General features: G+C 32.9%; 1 protein-coding gene across 1 annotated transcript; it reads right to left on the reverse strand.

Moving 5' to 3' along the window:
• Positions 1-1,353: 1,353 nt before the first annotated feature.
• On the reverse strand, positions 1,354-20,653 carry LOC134282441 (uncharacterized). The gene is made up of 2 exons (XM_062764848.1): positions 19,606-20,653; positions 1,354-1,457 (listed from the first exon to the last, which is right to left on the reverse strand). The coding sequence occupies exons 1-2, from the start codon at positions 20,651-20,653 to the stop codon at positions 1,354-1,356; spliced, it is 1,152 nt and encodes a 383-aa protein (XP_062620832.1).
• Between the last annotated feature and the right edge of the window lie 609 nt (positions 20,654-21,262).

Consider the following 21,262-nt stretch of genomic DNA (forward strand, 5'->3'; position numbering starts at 1 on the left):
ATACAGAAATGAATGTTACCACAGAAACATATTTTTTTTAATGTTTTGAAAAGTTTTGAAGTATTTTATGTATAACACTTTAAGTATTTTTGATACCTCGAGTGTGAAAAATTAACTTACTTTGACATTCAATGAATACTAAAGTTTAAATTTGCCAACAGCAATTTTTTCATATTTTGTTCACATAATCATCCTTAACAATAAGCAGTAAAATTTTCTAGATTAAAATTTCCATTTTGGCCGTAACTGTTATTTCAATTTAGTAGAAAATTGACATTTTTTCAAAAATATGGAACATTGCCAATTTTATGACCTTTTTGCACTTAAACAAAATGGACGTCAGTCATTTTTACTATGCACTTAAGAAGTACTAACCTGTGTTCTTTTATTTCAAAATTAAATATTTTGATAATAATGAGAGTTGCAGTTTTAATTCTTCTCCAAATATGACTAAAAAGTATAAAATATGACCTGAGATTTTGTTGCATAAGAGCTATTCTTAGTAACAGGTCATAAAAGGTATACCGGTATGATTGGCACAATAAAAATTTGTTCAATTTCCATTCATGCATACTAGATTTAGCTTGCAAAATTTGAAGGCAATTGGAGAACCTTGCTACTGGACCATTTTGCATGTTTTTCTCTGAGACACGCTCTTAAATCGAATTCAAAAAATTTGATAACAAATTAAATTCGTTTAAACAAGTTCTTAAGTTTGTTATAACAAATTAGATTCGTTAAAACAAATTCCAAAGTTTTGTTATAACGAATTAAATTCATTTGATCGAATTCAATAATCAGGGTCTATACAAAAATATATATGCATTCGATATTACGATTTGTCGAATTCGTTTTAACGAATTTAATTCGTTATAACAAATTATGGAATTCGTTTAATTGAATTCAATTCGTTATAACAAGTTTTAGAATCTGTTAAAACGAGTTTAATTTGTATTATTTCGTATTCGTATTGCTTAACAATACACAATTTTCCTCATAGGTTAATGTATATATTTAAACGCAATAATATTTGTATTTGAAAGCAATCATTTCTATTGATTTTTGAAGAGTGCAATGGATCCATGCTGATATTCGTTTCTTTTTTCTTTTGTACATTAACCTATGAGGAAAATTGTGTATTGTTAAGCATTATAGAATCAGATTCTTCTGAACAAGCATTTACTGAATGATTAAATCATTGGTATGGGTATAAAGTGGAGAAAGAAGTGTCGGTCTGTAAAATCAAAGACAACATTAGAATGAAACAAAGCTTTAGCATGTAGAGATGTCTATATTCCTGTATATTCACAACCTTTCCTTTGATCACATACAGTAACAAGGCCGTAACTAGGCTCAATTTTTAAGTGAGGCAAGGCCATCAGGCATTCCTAGTCCCAGACGGGGCAAGGGTAATGCCTGATGGCCAGTGATGGGGGTTTCCAGGTGGAGGGGGTGTCCTGAAACCTTAGTATTAGAAAATAAATATTTAATCGTAGAAAGTGTTTAAGCTTTGAATTGTCGCCCGCATGGCACATTGGTTAGAGCCTACATGTATGCTCTAGAGTCGCAGACTAAGGAGTTGATCCTTACATCGCGGGTTCGAATCCCACTGTGGTATGTAGAGACAGGTCCTTCGGATGAGAAGTAAAAACTGAGGTCCTAAGTCACAGAAAGTGATGGCACAAAAAAGATCTCTCACTGTTCAATTATCTTCAGTGACTCTGCGATTCCAGTACAAATTTAAAACTTGCAGCCCTCCACCGCAAGTAGTGGTGTCTCAATATGAATGAGAAATTCTTAGAAGGGATTCAACTTACAAAATAAACATTTTGACTTATATATTTTACATGCGTTCTAAATAAAAATGAGGCACTAGTGAGATGAAAGATTTGCAGAAATTGAAACAAAAGTTGAAAATTTTAATTTAGCACGAAGACACACATAATTCATATGTTCAATGTAAAACTTTTTTTCACTTTTCAGAAAACTCTAAAAATTTAGTGAGGCATTTGCCTCACTTGCCTCAATGGTAGTTACGGCCTTGCAGTAAACACGAGAACACAAAAATGTAGGAGATGGAATCATATGAAATCAAAAATATATCAAATGAAAACAGATTGATCGATTTGCACTACCAAATTGATATGGCTATTAATACCACTGAAACATTCTTAATTTGTTGTGATACCTAAGGAATTGACTAATGGCTGCTTTAAAAGTGTTGGATTCTAATAGGTTTAAGAAACTCTGGTTGTTTCTTAGGATGCCATTGTTAAACTTCAAATCTCACACAATGCAACATTTTGCAAAAAAACACAGAACCAAACGGTTCTTTTTTAAAGAATCAGACCATAGTATTCATAATAATTTTTGGCTAGCCGATGTTTGATTTCAAACTACGCAATGAATCATTGTGGTTAAATGCAAAATGAATGCTTAAAAGGAAGGATAATTGCGATAAAACGCAAAGAGTATTGCATTTAAATGCAAATTACTGTGTTTACATGCAAATAATTATTGCGATTAAACGCAATATTTTTGCGATTAAACGCAATAATTTTTGCGTTTAATTGCAATATTATTGCGTTTAAACGCAAAAGTTATTGCGATTAAACGCAAAAGTTATTGCGATTAAACGCAAAAATTATTGCGATTAAACGCAAAAATATTATTGCGATTAAACGCAATAATTATTGCGTTCAATCGCAATATTATTGCATTTAATCGCAATATCATTGCATTTAATCGCAAAAGATTGCGATTAAACGCAAAGTGCTTTGCGTTTAAACGCAATGATTTTTGCGATTAAACGCAAAGTTTTGCGATTAAACTCAATAATTATTGCCTTTAAACGCAATAAAAAATATTTTGCTCTCTGAACTGGCCTCAACGGGTTTCCGTAGATTACCATGAAATACTAGTTTTTTTGTTTTGTTTTTTTTTCGAAAGGGTTGCAAAATGAAAAAACGTTTTAAAGTTCCGAATTTATTATAGTCCAAAATATAAATTTCACAAATATAATTGAGAACAAACTGAATTTAACCAAAAATTAGTAGATTGCTTCACATACATACAAACTCACCCACACCTTATCTTTGACAAATCCGCCCACTTTTGTTCTGACCAACCAATTAAATAAAGGATAGAAATTTACATAAACAGGGGGAATTCGTATGCCATTTATTTACAACACTGACATTATTAAGAGCTAAACATAACAAATTCAAAAAACACCAAACTAAGATATGACCATAAATCTGATAACAATTATGAAATACAGTAATAACATCGAGGGACAGAGTGAGAAATGTCAAGATTGAGAAATTGCAACCACGCGCAGCAGTGCTCTTTCCAATTATGGAATAAAACAATTCATTTTCAATCATAAATTTCCAGCACATGTATTAAAATACAAAAACAAAACCTAAATCAAAGGCACCTCTAAGAAACAAACAAATTGTCTTTATCAGAATGTAATATACGTATGACTGTACATAACATGCTACTTACACTGAAAAATATTTCTTTATTTTTGTACAGTACATGCCAATATTTCATTTCAACAGCCACTTCATTTCGTTAAAAGATTGAGTTGTTAATCGGTTTTTGTCCATTATTTAAGATGTTAGATAAGAATCTTTTTATGTTCCTCAATGTGCTCTTTGATTAAAGACATATCACATCCTTTACGAAAATTGATGCGACATATAACGCACGTGTAAACCTTAATTCTTTGGTGTCCTTCTCCTACAAAAAAAAAGAAAAAAGTTGAGATGATATTCTTTATGTTATCATGCATAATCATGGTTGCCATATATTTCCTTTTAAAGTGACACCTTGACGCACAAAAAAGAAAAATAACAATTGTAGAGTTTGCATGACCCGTGCAAATCTTGCTCCTTTTCTGAAAGTATAAGGTTTCAGAAAATCACAAGTTTCAGAACTTATATTATCTACTTTTATGGAGAAAAATAAAAGTAAAGTTTTCCCAGCACGAAAATATTGTATTACTTCTTCCTCCCTATTCACCCCTACTAATTTTATTGTGATTTGAATTCAAGACACGTGGTTTAGGTTTACCTATTCAAAGGTTATAGGGTAAAACCGGTTTATAAATGAAATTGGTAGTATACAGGAAATTGCTATAGTCTGTTTCTTTTAAAACATGTCCTGTGAAAAATGTGTTTCCAGACCATTCTGAGAGACTTTCATGATTTTCAACAGAAATGGGTGGCTAAAGGGGGGGGGGGGGGAATAATTAATAGATCTTATCCTAGATAAGTGCAAAAATTACAGCTCACTTATGACTAGCGACTGATAAGCAGGTAAAAAAGTGTAATATCATCTACACTGAAAAACCTTTGCCTTATATGGCTTTTGCTATTAATGCGCAAAGAGGATCTTACCAAGAGCAACTGACCAATTGTTGATTGAATAAGTTTACGCCAAATACATGTTTACATGTTACTTCGACTACACGTGGTTCAGGTCATGATCATGTCAGTGGAGTGCAAAATAAATAAAATGTTCTTATGACCATTATGCAAACATTAGAAACTATGAAAGATATCACGGGCGTTTTTGATTTGTTGTTAACTAGAAAAAATATGTTTAATGAAATGTATACGTATTTAGTGTGAAGTTCAGAACACCAGCACTTCAAGGGTAAGGAAAACGAGCAGCTTTTCGTATGCATTTAAACGGACAAAACATTTTTCCATAACTATACTCGTGATAACGTGTGTTGGCCAGGGAATCCACCTGACAATTGTATTCACCAATAGTACAATAAAGGACTTTATCAAGCGTAAAATTCCTGTAGTATTCATTGTGACCCATAATGCAATTCTCATTCAGCTGATTCGTCAGTTAAAAGTCACATGGATGCCTCATCTGCTAATCTGACGCTAAAAAATATAGTCCCGGTTCCCATGCAAAATATTTGTCCAAAAAGGAATTTTAATTCATGACAGCAGAAAATTGTATCATAGAGAATACTTATAATTTAAATTTGAATGAATTCAAGAGAGGTCGATTGAAGTACACTTCTACAGAATGATATTATAGGGTGGTGAAAACTAAAACGCAACATAACTTTTCTGTTTACCATGTCTCCACGTTCTATTCACTTCCTAGCCACATTTCCGTGAATAATTTACCCTATCTCGCTGTAGTCTCGCTAACTCTCGCCAGAGCCACTGCCAGAGCTACTCTGAACTCATCGGGTTTTATAATTTGCAGAACAGAAAAATAAAAGGTTCCGAACACATTAGTAGAGGTGCTATTGTACGCATACATAGAAGAATTAAGAATCTACCATCGTCTCAAGTGCCAACAAATCAATGCCATTAGACCGGGAATTTTGATACAATATTTTTAAAAATTTTTATTTGAACATAGGTCACACCTATGCTCAACTTGAAATTTGTTTACAAACTTAAGAATGACTTTGACATACATGAAAACATCAAAACTGCTGATACAACCTTTATTTTCTGGCATTTGTAATTTGTAGTCTTTTTTTAGAGTACAGTTCAGTTGTTATATCTTTGTTATGATATTTTTTTTCATAAATAATTTTCATAAATCTTTCGTTTTATGATACAGATTTCTCAAAAGAATCTGAAGAGTATTTCATGATGTGTAACTTTAGTATTTTGTATAAAAAAGAATTGCATACAAAATATGCGGATCTGGGATTTTTTTTACTAGGTTCGAGAGAACATATTAAGTAATTTTGGACAAAAAATGCTTTGTCTGAGTTCTTAAGGCCACGACACACGGTATTATTAAAGATTCGGCAAAACATGCTACCCAAAGTCAATAGATGTTTACGTCTCCTGCCTTCGATGTCGCATTGTGAATTTAACTTCGTAAATGTATTACTGTAGCACAAATGCAAGCAAAAAAGATAACTCATGTAGATCTTTCTGTTCCTACCTACTTTAAGACGTAAAGATATCATTATCTGAAAGATCACATCTGTTTATCACCTTACTAAACGTTCCAACATTGTTTTTTTATACATCTCAATATAAAATCAGAAAAAGAATTGTTAGACATTAAATGAGAAAGTAAATACATTAAAATTTGGTTATGACGAAGACACTGGCACCTATGAAAAGACAATGAAAGGGACATGGAGATAACGAACAGAATTTAATATCAAAGTCTATAAAACAAAACAAAATAGGAAAAGGGCAAACACGGACCTCAAAAACATCAGAGGTGGGATCAGGTGCCATAGAGGAGAGACAATCCCCTGCCAAGCGGTCATTACCACCGTGTGCTCCTTGTCATGATCGGGAAATAACGGAGCGTTAAACTTCAGTGTATAAAAATGGACTAACAATTAGTATGAAAAACGTCAGTCGGCATTTGACTCAATGATACATGTATTTGATGACAAGGTCATTGTATCAACCATAGAACTTACGAAATGATGGCTTTGAATGAGACTTCTAATCTTTTTTCATCAACTTGTTTCTCAATAACTTACATCGTTTTAGAAAATGTGCACACAAAGAACCTGTTCTTGCGTATGGAATCAACTGAGATATATAAACTCCGTATACAGGTGATGAAGGTATATTGCTGCATAAGTAAGGAAAATTGACAATAGAAAAGTTAAAGTCATCACGTTTTTCATAGAAATTGATTGTTAGATTACCGTTAACATCTTTTCAAGTAAATATCGAAGTATGAACCAGATTTTTCAGACTCTGTGGTATCTTTTGTCTCAAGCTCACGAGGATATCCTATCGCCACATGAATGGAAATTACCAGTGTTAATTGACAAATACGTCGTCGATGTATCGAAATGTTGAGTTGAAGGCCAGAGAAAGTGTTTTCTTCTTTTCACTTCTGCTTCATATGAATACAAAAATAGGTCTACTAATGAAAGAGCGCACATTGATATTGTCAATCAGAAACTGTATCATTTTTATTATAACTATAAAGTACTTGTGTGTACAATCAAAATGTGTTTTAACAAAATAATCTGTCAAATGACCAATGACCAAGTAAATATATTTACGAGTTTCATTTTTATTGAAAAAGCTGCTGACAATGATATCAAATTTAAAGTGGGCAATGGTTGTGCATAAAGTTCAAAAGTCGTAAGTTTTTAAGCTGTTTATTTTGGTAAAATCTTGTGATTTCAAATTGTCCAAAAGTTCTTTGGTATTTTTGAGTATCCACATCTGATTCACATCATTTCTTGGATATATTGTTGCACAGTACTCTTGACGTTTTTCCATCACTACTGTTCATATTTTAGTGAGAAGTAAGAAAGAGACTTGGTTGAACATTTACTGGAACCTGCAATGTATCTTTGTTTGTAAAGATTCTTCTGAAGTTTCGGAATCCAGTAAATATATTGCAGTTCAAATTCATTTCGGTTCTTCGGGAGATTAAAAATATTCAAAACAGACATATGATTTAATAGAATTTCTGCCATAGAAAAGGAACTTTGAGTATAAGTTGGATTACCACTGGTAGAATTAAATCTTTCAAAGTTCTTCTAAATACAATATATATTTTCAGATAATGAGCCTTACAAACGAAAACAATGTTGTTACCTGCTTTTTTTCACAAGGGAGAAGTACGTACTGATCCTGTAATCTATCAAATTCTTCTTTTTTTTATTATTCAGTACAGAAGAATAGATGGTTTTCACATTATCTCTCAATTTTTTATACGCGAATTTAACATGTATGTGATACATCTAATCAAATTTGACAACCTGTCACGTCTTCTTATTCATATCTGCCCCCATCATCTGGCGTGAATTTCAACAGCATCCATAATATTTATGAAATCCGACGCCAGGATTTGGGTTTCCTATATTTAGGACCTTTTAGAATAAATGATAGTGATCTACGGTCCTCAGTATTAACTATATTTACGTCACCTGTATTAACTACTGTTATAGGACAAAGGCGAACACTTACACGATGGAGAATTGTGTTTAATATACTCGATATTCAGGCCATGTAAAGTTTTTTTGTAATTGAAAAATTTGGAAGTAATGGTCGATGTATATGTGTTGGAAATTCAAGGTGTTGTCTTTATCTTGAGAGATGGTGGAATACAAGACTGGACTCTCATCATAACGCATCCTCGTCAGAACTATGTACATAGTTCATTGATTTGATACCCAGGAGCAGAGAAGAAAATTTCACCCGTCCAAACAAAAGAAACCCTGACACTGGGGTAATGAAATTCACAATTTTGGAAGATACATTCTTGTTCATCAAAAATAAGTACTTGGTTAGTTTGTTTAAGACCCCGGGGCAGAGATTGATTGATTGATTGATTGTATATTGTTTAACGTCCCTCTCGAGAATTTTCACTCATATGGAGACGTCACCGTATGCCGGTGAAGGCTTCAAATTTTGAACTTTACTCGGCACTCAGGGCCATCGAGCAGTGAGGGATCTTTATCGTGCCAACGCCTGCCGCTGACACGGGGCCTCGGTTTTTAAGGTCTCATCCGAAGGACCCGCAAATTTCACTTCAAAGTGCCGAGCGCATGGCGAAGGAACAGTTGCAACTATTTTTATCGACTAGGTCAGTCGCGGCCGAGATACGAACTCACGACCTCCCGATCACGGAGCGAGCGCTCGCCATGGGGCAGAGAAGAAGACTTTCAAAAACATATTAAATAAATGCATTTTCACATTATAATCTAAATAGCCCGCCTGACACTAAAACCACTGATCCTGTGGCCATGAAATTCATAATTGAGATATTTAATGATTTTTAAACCATCTTCAAATCAGGATAACCTTTTAAAAAATATTAATTTAATTTAAATAAAATTCGTTGATTTTTGGAATTGATTTTGGAAATTCATCAAAAACAAGAGGCCCAGGGGCCACAGCGCTCACCTGAGCACATTAGGCTTGAATTTACTCCACCACCCCCCCCCCCCCTCCAGGCGTTCATCATTTGAACAAACTAGAATCTACACTACCTGAGGATGATTCCATATAAATATCACTAATCATAGCATTGAAGTACTTGAAAAAAAGATTTTAAAAGGTTTCCCTATATATCCCTATGTAAAACTTGGGTCGGCCATTTTGGCCCCACCCTAGCCCCGGGGGTCATGATTTGAATAAACTTGAATTTACACTACCTGAGGATGATTCCACATGAGTTTCATCTTTCCTGGCCCAGTGGTTCTGGAGAAGAAGATTTTTAAAGAGTTTTCCTATATATTCCTATGTAAAATTTGGGTCGGCCATTTTGGCCCCACCCTTGCCCCGGGGGTCATGATTTGTACAAACTTGAATCTACACTACCTGAGGATGACTCCACGTGAGTTTCATCTTTCCTGGTCCAGTGGTTCTGGAGAAGAAGATTTTTAAAGATTTTTCCCATAAATTCCTATGTAAAACTTGGGTCGGCCATTTTGGCCCCACCTTTGCCCCGGGGGTCACGATTTGAACAAATTTAAATCTGCTCTACCTGAGGATGATTCCACATGAGTTTCATTTTTCCTGGCCCACTGGTTCTGGAGAAGAAGATTTTTAAAGATTTTTCCTATATATTCCTATGTAAAACTTGGGTCGGCTATTTTGGCCCCACCCTTCCCCCGGGGGTCATGATTTGAACAAACTTGAATCTACACTACCTGAGGATGCTTCCACATGAGTTTCATCTTTCCTGGCCCAGCGGTTCTGGAAAAGAAGATTTTTTAAAAATGCCATTAATTTTTCACAAATTCATGATTATCTCCCCTTGGAAAAAGGCGTGGCCCTTCATTTGAACAAACTTGAATCCCCTTTACCCAAGCATACTTTGTGGCAAGTTTGGTTGAAATTGGCCCAGTGGTTCTTGAGGAGAAGATGAAAATGTGAAAAGTTTACGCCGACGCCAACGACGACAACTACAACGACAACGACAGACAACGGACAAATTTTGATCAGAAAAACTCACTTGAGCCTTCGGCTCAGGTGAGCTAATAAAAACATAATCAAATAAATCACTTATTCAATAAGATAATCTTTGTTTGCACGAAAGGACATCGTATTCGAAATTCCAACACATTAAATAATAATTGTTTATTTTAAATTCCATTTCATGTGATTTAATAGAAGTAATTACATTTTAAAATCAATACGTTTTAAACCCTTAACAATTCTGTGACGTCAACCAACTCAACAAATCTGTGATGTCAAAATCATACTACCTTGAGGTTCTTTAAAATTTCTCATAGTATTGCCCAATACTAGTGCATTCATTAATTTTAAACGTTTCTCTATCATTTGTAATATTTGGCACCAATCGTTCAAGTGCTCTTGGTACCATATGCATGTACAACAAATGCAAGACTAACTTATGCCATATTTTCTACTTCCTTCGGCATTTTCATCGTTTTTTATGAGTTTTCTGGTTCATTGTGGCCCCAACCCACCCACAGGGGTCATGATTTGAAGAAAAAAAACAACTCAAATCCACGCAACCTGAGGATGTTTTCACATAAGTTTCATGTTTCCTGGCCCTGTGGTTTTGAAAAGAATTGGATAGCTTAACCTTCACCCAGAGGGTCATGATTTAAGATGGAATGCCACACGAATTTTTTAATTTATACATCTTTGAGTCATCCTTTTTAAACAATGGTTTCAGCATTGAAAGGCCGATACAAGCTCTTTATTATTATTATTTTTTTTTTTTTTGTATTTTTTCAAAGAAAATGAAAAAAAAATTATATCCAAATAAGTTGTTTTTGACTTAAAAGTTTGCTGTAAATGAATGCATAATATGAATATCTAATAAAAATATTTAAAGAAAGGCTGGCTAGACTTTTTAAAATTTTTCTTTAAAAATTATTTATGAAAATAAACATTAATTGTGAATATCTTTTTAAACCTACAGTACCGACCAGACTCAACCTGACACAAAGCAGTCCCAGAGCAGTCCCGGGGACTGCTTTCTTGGACTGCTAAAGCAGTCCCATAGCGGTCCCAGGGCAGTCCCACAACAGTTCCAGAGCGGTCCTAGCAGTCCCAACGGTCCCAGAGAGCAGTACCAGCAGTCCCAGAAAGCAAAATCAGAAATGAGATTTCCAATAAACAATGGAAGTATAAAGGTGTGTTGCAACCACTATTGAAATAACGACCACTATTGAAATAATCATATCAATAGTGGTTGAGAGTGCATTTCAATAACAAACAAAGGTAATAACCACTATTGAAATACGACCACTATTCAAATAATTATTTAAGGTAGTCCGATCCTCAAGTATATAAAATTAGCAGTTAAGTAATCAAAAATACTCATAAAAGTATCTCTGAATCTGAAATTTATGTAAATTTATCCACAATATTTCTTTAAAGTTATTAAAGTTAATCATATTATATAGGGGAAATTGTCAAATCTCAAATATTTTTGCAGAAAAACTGAATTGGAATATCAGCAATGCATTTTCTAATTGCAAATTGATCAGCAAATATATTTTGGGGTAGAAAACATTAGGTATCCAGGCATTCAGAGAAATTTTCATACTTATTTGGTATTTTTTGTCTTCTATTATTGTCATGTATTCTATTATACATAGTGTAAAGTGCTTTTGCTATCATTGCAAGACACAAGAAATCACTTTTCGTTTTATATCATGCTAATAATCATTGGTATAGAAGGCTGGATTCAAGAAAATCTTATTTCTCTAAAACTGTATTTATTTTTCCTCCTTCTATAGGATACAAATGTCAACTTTTATAAGACCTTTTCTAAGACTTCCAAAGACCTTGAATCTTTTAAAGATGAATAAAATGAAAATTGTTGCATGAAAAAATTTCATTTACAAGCTTCATTTTGATGCATTTCAAATTAAATATTGATTTTTGGAGTTATCCTTCCTGGCAGAGGATCGTATATCTTTAAATAGTGGGTGAGAGTGCATTTCAATAACAAATATAGGTAATAACCACTACTGAAATAATTATTTCAATATTAGGTAAGAGTGCATTACAATAACAAACATAGATAGTTACCACTATTGAAATACGACTACTTTTGAAATAATTATTTCAATAGTGGATGAGATCCATTTCAATAACAAACAGAGGTTGCAACCACTATTGAAATAATGTTCACTTTTGAAGTTAAGATTTCAATATGGATAAAATTATTGATTTCAATAGTGCTTTGAACAATGAATCTAATATATAATGAAATAATTATTTCAAAAGTTGCTAACACGGTGAAACTTTTCTTTCAATACTGGTAGTATTTCAATAGTGGTTGAAATCTATGGTTATTATATAGAAATACACTCTCACCCAATATTGAAATAATTATTTCAATAGTGCTCGTTTTTCAAAAGTGGTTACTATTTATGTTTGTTATTGAAATGCACTCTCACGTACCCACTATTGAAATAATTATTTCAAAAGTGGTCGTATTTCAATAGTGGTTATTACCTATGTTTGTTATTGAAATGCACTCTCAACCACTATTGATATGATTATTTCAAAAGTGGTCGTATTTCAATAGTGGTTACTAAGTATGTTTGCTATTGAAATGCACTCTTAACCACTGTTGATATAATCATTTCAATAGTGGTCGCTATTTCAATAGTGGTTGCAATAAAGGCGGCTGAAAATTATTCTGAGTAGTACAATGTATGCCAGGAATCCTTACTATGCGAAGGTCATTTAATTTATGACCAGTACACGCATAGAAACAATTTGAAATAATATTTACTGAAGAAAGAAAGCTCTCACACTGACATAAATAAATTACACTATAAATATGAATATCTAATCACTATTATCTGGTATATTAATATTTCAAATTATTTTTTTCTGTGATTGATACTGGTTCCCATATTTATTTTTTGTACATAAAAGTAAAGTTGGATTGATTATTTTCCACCAGAATTAGCTTGAAATATATCTTATCATTATAGAGTAAGGCCAATTTCCGCACTAATGGGATACGCTTAAGGCATTTTCTTTATAAGATTTGGGCATTTGAAAAATTCGTTGTTCATTTTGCCAAGTATTATTATTCAGTCATGATTATTTTTACTGACATGTCAATTTAATTATTCATTTAATAGTAGCTCTACAATACTCAGCTTTAAGTGTTTCATTTGTAAATGTATGAAACCCTCAGATTATGTTCCAAATTAATTAATTTATACACATTTCATTTATTAATTTTCTTGCTTTACATAGATTGAAATTAGGGTCATTGTTGAGCACTATGTTCAATGTTGTGCATAACATTGATATGTGTACCCTAACGCATGCATGATTGATTTTCTGCCCAAATGTAATTCAAACCGCAAGTTTTGATACCATTTTTTATTTTATTTATACACATGATCGGCCAGGTAAACACATGTCAAGCAAAACAAAAAAAGACAAGAAAGTAATTTATCACGGTATTTTCAACTGTTTATTTTTTAAATAAATGTACTCTTTTTAATAACTTGTTTATAAATTAAAAACTAATTGATTTATAAATTCTCCAATAGTTTGTTCAAATTATTTATGGTAAAGAGAAATAATACCGGCAGAATTTTATTTCATGGTCATAAAATCAATTGTTAGGTTTTATTTGAGGTATACATGGAACACTCTTTTCTTTAGCGTGGTACTTGTAAAACATGTAGATTTTTCAATAAAAAATCTCATATCTAAATGTAATGATTTATTTTTGATAGTGCAAATGCAAAGAACTATATGCGGTATATTGCATATGTTTGCCCCCACAAAAGTCAAATTTTGAAAACTTCATGAAATGTGCTGAATTCAATAAATTGTACGAGAAATATAAGTTAACAGAAAATATTATAGTTCCAGAGCAGTGTATTCACAATTTCTGTTTTTATGACGTCACAAACTAGTCCGATTTTATATCCTTTTTCAGAAAGAGGACAAAATGGACAAAATTTCAACAATTTAAGCTTTATAATTTATAGAGCGCATGTGTGTTCAGGAACAATATTGACATATTTCATTGATATTATCATTCTACACATTATATCAAAATATTTATCCTGAACACACATGCGCTCGGTGACTTTTATTTAAAATATCGACGAAATATGTACATTTTTCTGCAAAATTCATAAAAAACTGAAATTTACGTCATATTTGTGACGTCATTACGTACATATGACGTCATTACTTACGAAATTATTCAGTGCTTTGGAGTCAGCATATACTCCCCTGTTTAAGGACTTAATTAAATATTACTCCATCAAAGTTTGATTTTGGGGGGCAAATGTTGGTTAATACCGCATATAGTTCTTTTGGGTATTTAATTTAAATTTACATTTAATAATAAAATAGGCCTACATTAAGATATTTTTTCTCATGAAAATGTAGTTTATTTTAGGAAAAAAATTCTCCCGACTCCTTTATTTAACATGTTTATTTTTTTAAAATCTAAACTATATATGTGTAAATATACAGTCCCTGAAAATATCAAGTAAATTTCAGACATGTAAACTCTACTTTTCAATATATTTTAAGAAACCCTTGCTTTTTGAATAGTTTGAACTCCTCTCTGCTACAAGTAAACAAAACAACAGTGAGTCTGCAAATTCAGAATAAACAAGGGGGCGGAGTTATCGTGTCACTCAGAACCTCTTTCACACATTAGTGAACAAAGCAGTCCCAGAAAGCAGTCCCAAGGACAGCTGGGACTGCTGCTTTCTATAGCAGTCCCAGAGCAGTCCAATAGCGGTCCCAGAGCGGTCCCAAAGCAGTCCCGGGGACTGCTTTCTGGGACTGCTTTGGTGTCAGGTTAGGTCGGGTCGATACTGTATGGTTAAAAACACCATAAAATTAGTCACAACTGAGGAGAACGTGTTTGCCAATCATCTTTTACAAAAAATGAAACGAAATTGAGAATTTTAGAGAAATTATTTTTTTTTTAATATTTGGACTAACCCAATCAAACACTGATCCCGATCAAAATTAACACAAAATGAATAAAATACTAATTTATTGCCTCTTCATGTATTCACAATGAAGAAATGTATTTTATTATTAAGTTCAGTAATGTTTTAACCCTTATTACACGTAATCAGATTAGTGTTCTTGGGGAAATGTTATAATGCGCTCGGATAGATAGATCCGAGGCTTATATTGTTTTTGTCCTGTCTGTCTGTCTGTCTGTTTGATTGTTTGTTTGTTTGTTTGTTCGTCTGCAAACTTTAATCTTCGCCATAACTTTTGAACCATGAAAGACAGAGACTTCATATTTGGTATGCATACTTCACTAATTAAGATCTTTCAAATGACACCAAGGTCAATGACCTACTGACCTTGATTGTGGTCTATGTGCTAAAATTAGATTTTTCTGGAAACTTTAACCTTCGCCATAACTTTTGAACCATGAAAGATAGAGACTTCATATTTGGTATGCGTATTCCTCTAATCAAGTTCTTTCAAATTACACCAAGATCAATGACCTTGTGACCTTGACTGTGATCTAGATGCTTAAAATAGCTTTTTTCGAACTTTGTTGCCGCCGGGCGCATAATGTTTCACAAACACATCTTGTTTATTCCCAATAATTGTACAATTATTGTTGGGATCGGTTTGATTTTGATCGGGATTGGCAAAAATAACAAAATTTGGCTACTTCGTTTACATTTCTTTTAAAAATAAGATTAACGAACATTTTCTCCCCAGTTGTGACTGTTTAAAAGTTTAAAAGATATTCACAAATTATGTGTTTTGTTTTCAATAATATTTTTATTTAAAAATTTCTAATACATACGAGGGTTGTCCAAAAAGTTCGTGGACAATGACGTTTTTGTTTAAATAAATGGCTCTATATAAATCTTTTGCATATCAAAATATTTCTTATGAAAAAACAAGTCAGAATGATTTAATTTTTATTGATGGAACGTAATAATTTTGTAACAATCGGGGTCTATAAAGATCGCAGATAGTGCGCACGGACCAAGGTTAAAATTCCATAAACTCTGATAAACTGATAAAAAGTGTTCGGATTAAAATGATTATTACCTACATAAAAAAAGTCAAAACTTAATAAAAAATATATATAACACAAATAAAGAAGCTATAATCATTTTCTGAAATCTTAAGTATCATTTTACATACAGTGAAAAAACTAAACAAAAACCCTGACAAATATGTGTCAAAACGTGCCGGAAAAACCGACGTCGGCTGTCCGACCGGGGCAGCGTCCAATAAAAAAAAAATGTTTTAATACGGTAGAAACGACGTAATATTTGTTTAAACAACTCTAAGTTATTGAAATATATTTATTTATTGATTTGAGATTTTTTATACGATTTTTCAATGGTGTGTACAAATTTGAAGACACTACAATTATTTAAAAACACATGTAATTTGCTGAAAATCGAGATTTCTATTCATGACGTTTTTATAAATCTAGCGCAGCGACGGACTGTGCTGTGCAGTTTGTGTATACAAATTGTTTATACTGATGACACTCCTAAATTTTTGTGCATTGTTTTGAATTTTAAAAATTAAATGAATTAAAATCTATACTTTAATATTATTGCTAGCACTTGGAAGTATGGCGCCATAAAAAAGAAATGTAGTGTGTGTCCTTGAACATGGGTTAAAATTCAAAATCCAAATGTTTGACGTTATAATGAAATTAGCTTAACATCAATCTGGTCCGTGCACACTATCCATGGCTTTTAAAGACCCCGATTTTTTTTTTTTTACAAAAAATATAAAGTTCCACTTATAAAAATTAAAACTTTCTGACTTGGTTTTTCTTAAGAAATATTTTGATATATATTAGATATATATATATATAGAACCATTTATTTTAACAAAAACGTCACTGTCCACGAACTTTTTTGACAACCCTCGTATATGGCTTTTCTTTACATATTTTATAAGGTATTCATGTGATGCATTTATTTACAGCAAAGGTTTTACAAGAAAGCATATTATTTTGAAGTAAATTTTTTTTTTTCATTTTCTTTGAAAAAATGCAAAAAAAATTCATATAAAATGATTAAGAACTAATTTCATCCTTTCAATGCTGAAACAATTGTTTAAAAAGGTTGATTCATAGATTTATAAAATAAAAAGTTGGTGTGGCATTCCTCCTTAAACAAATTCAATCTACACTACCTGAGGATGCTTCCATATAAATGCAAGTAATCATGGCTTTGATGTTCTTGAGGAGATTTTTAAAGATTTTTCCCATATACTGTAAATCACTTTTTATTCGCGAGAACTTTATTTTCGCGTAATTACGCGAGACAGTGTGATCGCGAAAATATAATTCTCGCGTATAAAAGTATTCCACAAGAATATATAGAGCAATAATCACAATTCGCGAAAATTTTATCTCGCCAATCAAGAGTAAATGACTATCTCGCGAAAATAAGTTGTCGCGAAAATTTAGTGATCTACAGTATTTCTATATAAAACTTTTATCGTCCTATGTTGCCCCACCCATTGACCCGGGGTTCATAAGTGGAACAAATTTGAATCTACAGTACCCAAGGATGCTATCAAATAAATATGATTGTTCACGGCTATGCTGTTCTTGAGAAGAAAACTTTAAAGATTTTCCCCATTATTTCTATGTTAAATTGTGATTGTCCCTTGTGGCCCCGCCCTACCCAAAGGGGACTTGATTTGAACAAACTTCAAGCAATGCTACCAGAGGATGCTTTTGTATAAATATGACAAACCATGTCTTTTTTTGCTGTTCTTGCGAGGAGGATTTTTACAAATTTTTCATAAATATTTCTATATAAAACTTTGATCGTCCCTTTTAGCCCCGTCCTACACCCGGGGATCATGATTTGAACAAACTTGAATATACACTACCTGAGGATGTTTCCACATAAGTTTCAAATTTTCTGGCACAGTGGTTCTTGAAGTTTTTTTTTTTAAATTCCCTTTATATATTTCAATGTAAACTTTGATTGTTACTTGTGGTCCCAATCTACCCCCAGGGGTCATGATTTGAACAAACTTGAATTAACACTACTTGAGGATGTTCCCACATAAGTTTCAACTTACCTGACATAGTGGTTCTTGAGAAAAAGATTTTTAAAAAACTCCCTATATATTTCTATGAAAAATTTAATCATCCCTTGTGGCCCCGCCCTACCCCGGGGGTCGATTTGAACAAACTTCAATCTACACTACATGAAAATGTTCCCACATAAGTTTCGAATCTTCTAACGCAGTGGTTCTTGAGAAAAAGATTTTTTTAAAAACATTTTCTTATATATATTTCTATGCATACATGTACTTTGATCGTCCCTTGTGGCCCAGCCCTACCCCTGGCGGTCATGATTTGAACAACATAATATCTACGCAACATGAAAATGTTCCCACATAAGTTTCAAATTTCCTGGCACAGTGGTTCTAGAGGAGATTTTTAAAATATGCCAGTAGATTTCACTATTTCTAAGTTTTCTCTTCCCTTTAAATAAGAGCATGGCCTTCATTTGAACAAACTTTAATCTCATTTACCCAAGGATGCTTTGTGGCAAGTTTGGTCTACATTTGCCCAGTGGTTCTTGAGAAGAAGTCGAAAATGTGTCAGACAGACGGACAGACGAACTACAGACAAAATGTGATCAGAATAGCTCCCTTGAGCTTTCAGCACAGATGAGCTAAAAAGAATCTAACCTGTCTGAACACAACTGCGTTTAAGTATGACGAATATCATGGCTTTTTTTTCAAACACAATAATCCTGATAAGCTTGAAAACAATTCTGTAAACAAATATATTTAAAACTCTTCTCTTTAGAATATTTTGACTGTGTTTTCGGACAACATTGAATAAGTTGCCCAAATCGGAAGGGAAAAATTGCAATCAGCTCCAGCCGCTCCACGTATAGCAAATACCGTAAATCAATTTGTATACGCGTGCGAAAATAACCACGAGTTTCGCGAGCAACTCAAAGCACAGATGAAACAAAGAAACTTTTAACAAATAATTTGAAAAAAAAAACAACTTGAGTAATGCTTTAATGAGTAAAATGAACAAGTTTTATTCAAATTTTCACACAAATGGGATTTGTGGGAAAAATATTTCTATAGGTTAATAAGGATGGTTTCAGAGAGGTAGAATTTGACCTTCATAAAATGTTTACAGTTTCTTTATATTCTAGAAATTTATTATTTGCATTATTTTTAATGAAATTAAACAAAAAATAGATACTAATCCAGGCATCCATTTTTTGTTTGTATCATCTGTCCTTAAGCTGATGATGCTAAATTGTCTCTGCATAAATATAGGTAAATACAATTACATGTATCATTTTACACATATTATTGATATCAACACTGTGTTTTAAAATCTTTGACTTTTTAAGTAAACTAATTTATGCAGCTATATAAATCACAATAAATAAAAGTAGCTGTTTACAAAAATCTTGCATTATAAATCACTTACATGTATATCATATCTTGTTTCATTAGCAAGACAAGTTATATTGAGAGAAATTACAAGAAGATTTAAACAAGTTCTCTTATACTTTGTATGATATACTGAAAATACTTAAAAAAGCTTTTAAATTACCTTTACATAATTGGCATTTCCGAACGCTTAAATTTGATCTTGTTGGGTTTAAGTTACAGGAAAGCAACTCCTTCACACCTCTTTCATACATATCCCCTCCAGTGAAGTGTTTTTCAATTGCTATGATGACTTCTCCGATTTTTTCCCAGTGATATTGGAAGTCTTTGTCATCCACCTTGACAAGTCTAGAATGACGGATGATTGAGTATTTCTGAAATCGGATCCTCTCTATGTAGGCAGAAACGCTCTTATCATCCTTTTTAGGATGTTTTCCCCAACCAGCTCTATGTTTTTCTAATTTGCATATTTTTCTCAGAATAATGTATATTACCGATATGTCCAAGTCTTTGGAAATCAAAGCACCGGGGCCAGAGGATGGATATACCAGTTCTTTTTGCTGGGGGTTCATGAATTTCTCAAGTATACTTCTGTTCTTGTCCAGCTCTGACCTCAGGTCAGCAGGCTTGATATAGCGACTTAGAATGTCCCTGAACAAGTCACTGCAGATTGTCTTGATCAGCTCCCACAAACATGTTTTGCATTTCCAAATGTATAAATTTGATCTTGTTGGGTTTAAATCGCAGGAAAGCAACTGCTTTACACCTCTTTTATACATATCCCCTCCAGTTAAGTTTTTTTCAATTGCTATGATGGCTTCTTCGGTTTTTTCCCAGTGACATTGGAAGTCTTTGTCATCCACTTTGCCAGTTTTAAGATGACCGATGACTGAGTTTCTCTTAATTCGGATCATCTCTATGTAGGCAGAAACGCTCTTATCATCCTTTTTAGGATGTTTTCCCCAACCAGCTTTATGTTTTTCTAATTTGGATATGTTTCTCAGAATAATGTATATAACCGATATGTCCAAGTCTTTTGAAGTCAAAGCACCGGGGCCAGAGGATGGATATACCAGTTCTTTTTGCTGGTGGTTCATGATTTTCTCAAGTATACTTCTGTTCTTGTCCAGCTCTGACCTCAGGTCAGCAGGCTTGATATAGCGACTTAGAATGTCCCTGAACAAGTCACTGAAGATTGTCATTATCAGCTGACACAGACGAGAAAAATTTTCAGTGGCTCTTCCCTGAATGAAATAAGGAGCTGTAGAAGGCCCAGGCACGTCTCCCATTTTTTTTTTCAGCTATTGAAATTAAGATTAAAGAGTTTTAACAGTCCTTCAGTTATTTAGTGTTTTTGAACGACTCGTATCTGAAAACAATCAGAAACTGCATAGTACAGTGGCTGCAACGTTATTGTTGACAAACCAATCGTGTAGAATCGTTCGTGTATCGTGCGTGATCGTTCGTGTAACGTGCGAGATCGTGCGTGTATCAGACTCATTCGTTTGCGTTTTTAATCGTGCGAGATCGTGAGTTTAGAATCGTGTAAATTTCGTTTTGTAAGTTTTTATCGGAATGCTATTTATGATAAGCATTATTTATTTATTTATTTATTTTATTTATTTAAATCCAAATAAAATGAATGAAGTGCAATTTACATACTACCCGGTAATAGAATGCAGAATGAACTAATCATTGCCTGTAAACAAGCAATATAGTAAGTCGTACAATATTAAGTTCTCGTCATTTAGCGCGATCAATATTGTGATAAACCGTACTTAAATATTTAACGCTTTTTTAAAATCTGATTTTCATTATTTTTTACTGCTAATTGTGGTCAAGATAATTTTGAAATCAATACATCGAAAATGAATATTTTTTTTACAAATACATGTAAA

Source organism: Saccostrea cucullata, unplaced genomic scaffold (genome assembly GCF_032062105.1).
Source record: "Saccostrea cucullata isolate Sc308-1 unplaced genomic scaffold, CSIRO_AGI_Scuc_v1 ctg1127, whole genome shotgun sequence".
Lineage (NCBI taxonomy): Eukaryota > Metazoa > Mollusca > Bivalvia > Ostreida > Ostreidae > Saccostrea > Saccostrea cuccullata.

Coding starts and splice junctions, on each gene's coding strand:
- LOC134282441 (XM_062764848.1), bottom strand. CDS start 20,653: ATGGGAGACGTGCCTGGGCCTTCTACAGCTCCTTATTTCATTCAGGGA. Junction 1,458..19,605: donor AGGGGATATGTATGAAAGAG/GTGTGAAGGAGT, acceptor CTAAGGTTTCAG/GACACCCCCTCCACCTGGAA.